Here is a 7,379-nt window from a genome sequence, read left to right on the forward strand (position 1 = left end):
GGCGCGCCCCGTTTAAAAGCAGGTGAGGCGGTTAGATCATCCTAATGACCCTAGAAAACTCCAAGGGGAAAACTTGTGCAAACAGTGTGGTTATTTTAGCGAAAAACCACCTCTTACTTCAGTTGCGCCTACAAAGCCCACGCCAGACCATCTTGTTAAAGATTTACCTTGGATTGTTCTCAATTCTCTCTCTGCCCCAGAGCAGGAAGAGTGATGGAGGGCTGGGGGTGGGGGGGCCCTCCTGGAATCGCTCCTCAATAAATATCAATGAAACGCTCAGATGTTCACAGGGATTCACAGGTCACCATATCGCATCTGCTTGTGAGAGGGACAGCCTCTATCATTTCTGCTGCAGGAGCTCCCCTATAGAGCTCTAACAAGAGTAACAGAGAAACCCCTGTTAGGTGAGGGAGTTGTAGAGAAAATCAGGGAAAGGGGCCCAGCATCTAGGACCCGAAGGACACTAAGTCCAGATGCTGGTGGGCGAGAGTTCCCCCACACCCTCTCATGTGGCCACACGGTCACGAGATCCGAAGGCAGCTTTCCAAAAGTTCACTGATCCAGGAGGTGGTGGCGGCAGATAAATATTTCCCAAATTGCACACTTTAACAGGCAAATGTCTCAGAGTCCACGTGGAAGGTCAGTGTTTGGGGAAAGACTGTAATTATAATGAGGTCACAGAGTCCCAGATTAGAGTCAGAAGGGCCAGCAAAGTCCGTTCCTCGAGGCCTGTAGGGACAGGCCAGTTGATGATGGGCCTGGGAGCAGGGGGCGGGTCTCTGGGCTCTGGTCGCAGGCTCTCTGGAGTCTGGGTACCAAACCTGCCGAGGCAGGATCCGAAGACTTAGCAGAGTCCTCGGATCCCAGGACTCAGCAAGTCAGCCTAGGATGGAGACGTGTCTGCCTGCGTTTCAGAGGCCTGACCCGCTGCCAGCACCCGTGAGCGGACCAGCCATTGGCTCCTGGACAAGCACCCGCTTCTCCCACCTGCCTGCTCTCCTGCTCCGCCTGCTCTCAGGAACCTGCCCCACCACCACCCCCCAGCCCCCAGCCTGCTCCCTCCTCTTCATCAACCCTCTGCTTCTTGCCCTTCTCTCCTTCCTCAGTTTCGACTCCGGGATCTGTTATCACCTCGCTGTGGCCAATCCCTTTGTATTTCCTATGAAGTGGAGCCAGAAGCCATCAGCCCTGGAGGGACACGAGCACCTCTTCCCCCCCAACCTGCAGGTGAGCAGTTCAAATCCTGCCAGAGAACCTCAAAAGGGAGACTGGGCGGGGTGGCGGCGGGGGGTGGGGGGGGCTTCACCCGGTGGCTCAGTGGGTAGAGTCTGCCTGCCCGTGCAGAGGACACGGGTTTGAGCCCTGGTCCAGGAAGATGCCACACGCCGCAGAGCAGCTCAGCCCATGTGCCCCAGCTACCGCAGCCCGCGCTCCCCAGAGCCCCACTCAACGACGAGGGCAGCCTCCACGGCGAGAAGCCACAACCAGAGAGGAGCCCCACCGGCCACAGCTAAAGAAAGCCGCGCCCAGCACAGCCAAGACACAGACCCAGCACAGCCAAGACAAAACAGTTCTTATTTAAGGGAGACGTGTTCCTGAGCACCAGGGTCAACAGGCCCCACCGCTGCTGGAGCCCGTGCTCCGAATGTCCCTTCAGCTCGCTCTGCACCACCCGTCTCCAGGCTCACCCCTCCCGAGGGGATGGCTCTCAGGCCTCCCTCCAGCCACGGTCCTGCCTTCCCCCCGGGCCCAGGAGGCCTGCAACCCTCCCCTGCCTGCCGCCTCCGCCGCCAGCTTGGCAGTCTCTCCTCACCACCACCCAAGGCACGTCTAGCGCCTTCATCTCCAATCACGCAGCAACTGCACCAAAGAGACTACCGGTCCTGCCTCTAGAGAACCTTTGAACCAACCGCGTCTCCCCTCCACGCCAGGACGTTTCATCCAAGACACAGTCATCGCTCGTCCGACCGGTTAACGGCCCCCTGCTCCCCCAATTGCTGGGTTACAGTCTGTTCTCCACACGGCGGCCTGGTGACCACAGCCTGGAGCGAAATCCTCCTCTGCCTGAAACCTTCGGGCGGGCCCCAGAGGCCAACAGGTCAGCGCTGTCCGACGGAAATGTCTGTGGTCGTGGAAGTGATCCAGGCGTGTTTTTGGCCTCGCCATGTGGGGTCTTCGTCCCCCGACAGGTGGCGGAACCAGAGCCCCTGGCAATGCAAGCATGCGGTCTTAACCCCTGGGCCGCCGGGGAGACCCCGTGGACGTGATCCCACTGTTAACACAGGAGACACCATCAGTGTTACATGTGGGAGGTGAGCGCTGAAAACACGGGTATGACAATTACACTTTTTTTTTTTTTTTGGCTGCACAGCTTAAGGGATTTTAGTTCCCCAACCAGCGATTGAACCTGGGCCCTTGAGAGTGAAAGTCCTAACCGCTGGGCCAGCAGGTAATTCCTGAGTTATAAACTTTTAATGAAAACACTTCTGTTCCCTCACATGAAAACAGCCGCCTATGGCTAGAGGCCACCACCCTGGAAAGCGCAGCTCTGTGCACCTCACCCCACCCCCGCGCCCGGGTGCCCCCTCCCGAGTCTGCCCACCACAAACACTGCCCTGGAGGCAGGCACAGCCGTGCCTCTGCTCAGAGTCCCTATGGCTTCCCTTCTGACTCAAAACAAAAGCCAAAGAATGTCCTTATTGTCACCTGCAGCTCGCTCTCCAAGGCCTGGCCGCCCTGCCCAGCGCCCCAGCCAGTCCCCGCCACCCCCCTTGTCCACTCCGGTCACCGGCAACTGCGGCCTCTGCCGGGGCCACTACCGAGGGCCTTGTCGTTGCCGAGCCGCTCAGTCACGCCCGACTTTGTGATCCCACGGGCGGCAGCACGCCAGGTTCCGTCCTTCACCACCTTCCGGAGCTCACTCAAACTCATGCCCATCGCGTCAGTGATGCCACCCGACCATCTTGTCCTGCCAAGGGCCTTTAACTCACGCTGCTGCCACAAGCTCAGAGCCCCTGCACTTCCTGCAGGACACGCCCAGTGTCTTCCCAGGAGGGCAGGAGGATCCACCCTTATTTGCCCGGAAAGTCCTGTCCCAAACCCGCTGTCTCCAGCCTTTCCTCTAGAGCACTTATCTCCATCTGATAAACCCTGTTTGTTTACTTGTTTATGGTCTATCGCCTCCAGCAGGGCAGGGCCTTGTCAGTTTTGCTCACACCACTATTCCTAATGCCTGAAACAGTGCCTGGCACTCGGGGCGGGGGGTGGGGGGGAGGTGGGGGAGGGCGGGGGGGCAGTGGGAGAGAAAGAGCTGAATTGGAGGAAAGAATGTGGATGGCATGATGGTGCTAAAAACTATTGCGAAGCATCTCAACCCGTCTGCAGATATCCCCCGGGGAGCGCTGGGGCCTGCAGTCAGTCACTCAGTCGTGTCCGACTCTTTGCGGCCCCCTGGACTGTAGCCCACCAGGCTCCTCTGTCCGTGGGATTCTCCAGGCCAGAATACCGGAGGGCATCTCCTTTCCCTTCTCCAGGGCATCTTCCCGACCCCAGGATCGAACCCAGGTCTCCTTCGTGGCAGGCAGACTCTTTTCCTCTCTAAACTCTGCCTCCTCACTTGCAGAGGGCGGGTGCATGCTCTCCCTGCTCTGGTCCTGAGTACACAGCCACACACTGTCCAGCGTGGACGCAGCGGTGAGCAAAGCTGCCCAGGGTCTCTCTGCCTCGCAAGGGGGGTTTCCGTCACCAGCAGAAAATCCTTCATGTAGGGCCACACGGTGACAATGCAGCCTCCTGATTAAATCTCTTCTGACTCTATGCCTGCTTAGGAGGAAATGAGAATCGTTACTTTGATGACAGACCAAATGAAAAATAATTCAGTCCTGCTCACAGGAAGTGAGCCTTATGCCCGACTTTCACCCTTTATCCTCTCCCCTAACTGGCCTGTCTCTCTCATCAAATTGCTTCTAGGTTCTCCAAATGCTATGCTCCAACACTTCGGCCACGTGATGCCAAGAGCTGACTCATTGGAAGAGACCCTGATGCTGGGAAAGATTGAAGGCGGGAGGAGAAGGGGACGACGGACGATGAGATGGCTGGACGGCATCACTGAATCCACGGACATGAGTTTCAGCAAGCTCTGGGAGTTGGTGATGGACAGGGAGGCCTGGTGTGCTGGAGTCCATGGGGTCGCAAGGAGTCGGACACAACTGAGTGACTGACAACATGCTAAATAAAATACAGTTGGCCTTCATGTCTGAAGGTGTTGCTGCTGAGAGTGCTAGTTTTATGCTAAAATGTTTGCCGTCAGCAAACAGTCATGGCCAGTGAATCCCAGGCTAGCCCCTAAGCCTTGGCCAGCTTCCTCTTCACCCACTGGACAGGGGTGAAGGCTCGTTTTCCTTTTCCCCTCGGTTTTGCATTTAGCATATTTATGAGGAGCGAGGATGGCCTTTGTAATTCGAGCCACAGGTAGCTAAAAGGCCTTAATTCTATAGGCCGGAAATAGTTTTTGCCCTGAGTCCTAACTCTACGGGCTGTGAAGCCTTTTGGTGGAAGGGGAAGACTTTCTGTCTCACATCCTGTTCTCCGCTGCTGCCTGACTGCGGCACCAGTGAAGGGGAAACTTGTATCTTTGGCTACAAAAATGCAGATGTGACTGGTGTCACCCGGCGGACAGAAAACCTGAAAACTCCCAGGGACTCTGGGACTCCTATTTCCAACATCCCTGCTCGTCAGAGGGGGAACCCAGGTCAAGCAGTCTGCTGCAAAGCTCAGGTGCTGTGATGCATGCAAGCATCCTGACGTCCCTGCCATCCCGATGCTTTCACGGAAACATGATTATCCTCTGAGTGGTGCAGGGGGCAGGGAGGGAGACAGAGAAAGAGAAAGAATTTCCACGGAAGGCCTGCATATGACTCTTCTGATGCTATTCGCAGTTATGATTTGCAAATTACTTTTCAAAATTACTTCTCTCAAAATACCCAGACACCTGGCCACAGGCTGCCAAGCAAATGCTAAAATAGGCCCTTGACCAGCTCACCCCAGGACTTCACCACTCAGCTGCCTTTGACCACAGATGATCTCTGCCAAAAGAAATACGAACAGCTCTGGGAAATGATTACTAAAGTTGGGATGGGTCCAAGCTTTTGAAAAGTGATGGTCAGTTGTTTGGAATATCCCATGGCCAGGACGTTTTTCTCAACAAGTCAGCTCTGTGTAATGAAAGCAATTAGGAGAAATTCAGATGGGCCCACAACTCTATCTCTGCCTAATATGGGAATAATAATTAACTGCCCTGAATCGGAGTGCTGGCTCACAGCTGATGATTCACCTTTCAAGTTGTGCAAAGAAAAGGTCAGACCTTTTGTAAAGCAATTTAATGGTGTGTATCAAGAGTCATAAAAATGTCTGTTCCCTTTGACACAGGAAGCTTACTGCTGGAAACCGGCCTGCAGAGATGAGCCAAAAGAAAAAGATGTTCCCTACAAAATCTGAAACAATCTAAATGTCCAATAACAGGAAATCTAATTATGGTGCCCTTTTCTTATGAAACATTACAGAGCCATTAACGGGAATTAAGAAGAGTGTCATGATATGGGGATGATGCCGGGGTCAACATGACGGTCGGACACGGTAAGATCATTCGGGCACCCGGCTCGAGGCAGGAAGTGCAGGCCCTTGGATGGGGAATCCGTATGCAGGCCCCTCCCACTTCCAAAGAGGCCTGGTCTGTGAAAGTCTCTGGGCCCGCCCCCTACAGCCACTGCACGCTCTGGGAGGCCAGTAAGCCCTGCCTAGTCTCGACTTTGGATCCTGGACCCAAAGGGAGGAAAGTCCACAGCGGTGAGACCTGTTTTGACGTTTGTTTCTCAAAAGCAGACTTTTCACCCCCTGGGAAGAGCAGCTTCCTCTGGGACCCATCAACCGCTCTCCTCGGGGAGGTGCAGAGAAGGGGATGCAGAGAGCGGATTCATCGTCTGTATGGACAGGGCAGGAAGGAGGCAATGCAGGGAGGGGCCCTGACACTACAGTGGCGTCCACACAGAGGCCGGTCACCAGGTTTCCACATGAAGTGTGACCGTGCACATCTGCTACAAAAAGCACTAAGGGTGGGGGATCTACTAAATTCTGTAGGTTTGTCTTAGTGTCTTGAGCTCTTTGAACTCAGGTATCTTAGAAGAACACCTATGGCTCAGCCAAGGCTTAGGAAGCCCAGACACAGTCATCCTGCTGTGTCAGTATGAGTCCCTATTGACAATCATTGATGGATGTGACTTACACGGTTTCAAATGAGTGTTTTTCCACTAGTTCTTCCAAGGGAAAACTTGAAATTCTCCGGGATCTCTTCTTATCTGTGGAGCTCTTCCTGAGCCGTCCTGCCTCTGTTGCTCGAAAACTGCTGTGACCTTGGGTCAAGGAGACACTGGTGCTGGCACTGCTCAGAAAATGTGCTTCTCTCACTAAAACAGCCACTTACGCAAGAATGTGGAAATGATTTATCTCGCGGTGTTTACAGCTGATCTTCCTGCTATGTCAGGACCGCGCAGTCCGTCAGGGACAAGTGGTTACACGCTCCCAAACAAAGAAGGACGCTCGAATGGCCCAAGTGTTGAGTATCCAACACACCCGAACCACCTTAATAAAAGTTACATTACCCACACCCCAAAGAACACAACCACCAACAATAAAAATACAAAAACAAAATTTGTTTTTGTCTACACGGCATTCGGGACCTCGGTGGCGCTAGTGGTAAAGAACCCGCCTGCCAACTCAGGAGATGTAAGAGACACGGGTTCGATCCCTGGATTGGGAAGATCCCCTGCAGAAGGGAATGGCAACCCTTCAGTGTTCTTACCTGGAGAATCCCACAGACAGAGGAGCCTGGCAGGCTACGGTCCCTGGGGTCGCAGAGTTAGACACGACTGAAGCGACTGAGCACGCACACATGCGTGATCTTAGTTCCCAGACCAGGGACGAAACCCGAGCACCTGCAGTGGGAGCTCCAAGTCCTACGCGCTGGGCCACCAGGGAATCCCGAAAAACGTTTAAGTGCTAAGAGCAACAGAACATAAAATACATCCATTTACGTCACATACAGACTGTCTTCCACATATGATGTTAAGCAGTGGCATTGCAGGATATGAGGATAAAATCAGAAAGGAAAAGAAAAGGAATCAAGTGTCATAATCAGAGGCTGCTTATTTTCCAGGAGCAATGGCACCCCACTCCAGTACTGTTGCCTGGAAAATCCCGTGGACGGAGGAGCCTGGTAGGCTGCAGCCCATGGGGTCGAGAACAGTCAGACACGACTGAGCGATTTCACTTTCACTTTTCACTTTCAAGCATTGGAGAAGGAAATGGCAACCCACTCCAGTGTT

At 54.2% G+C, this 7,379-nt stretch overlaps 1 protein-coding gene across 5 annotated transcripts; it reads left to right on the plus strand.

Annotated features, from left to right (window-relative positions):
- The first annotated feature begins 657 nt into the window (after nucleotides 1-657).
- LOC139176461 (uncharacterized) lies at nucleotides 658-6,705 on the plus strand. Of its 5 annotated transcripts, XM_070768737.1 has the most exons (5): nucleotides 697-1,227; nucleotides 1,932-2,098; nucleotides 2,190-2,312; nucleotides 3,623-3,693; nucleotides 3,970-6,705. In XM_070768737.1, the coding sequence occupies exons 1-5, from the start codon at nucleotides 889-891 to the stop codon at nucleotides 4,218-4,220; spliced, it is 951 nt and encodes a 316-aa protein (XP_070624838.1). In that variant the 5' UTR covers nucleotides 697-888; the 3' UTR covers nucleotides 4,221-6,705. The 5 variants fall into 5 exon arrangements, 2 of the variants coding, with proteins under 2 accessions (XP_070624839.1, XP_070624838.1); XR_011560972.1 differs by having other exon boundaries at nucleotides 658-1,227; nucleotides 1,345-2,312; XM_070768738.1 differs by lacking the exon at nucleotides 3,623-3,693 and having other exon boundaries at nucleotides 658-1,227.
- Nucleotides 6,706-7,379: the final 674 nt, after the last annotated feature.

The sequence above is a fragment of the Bos indicus genome, chromosome 16, assembly GCF_029378745.1.
Source record: "Bos indicus isolate NIAB-ARS_2022 breed Sahiwal x Tharparkar chromosome 16, NIAB-ARS_B.indTharparkar_mat_pri_1.0, whole genome shotgun sequence".
In the NCBI taxonomy this organism is placed as follows: Eukaryota; Metazoa; Chordata; class Mammalia; order Artiodactyla; family Bovidae; genus Bos; species Bos indicus.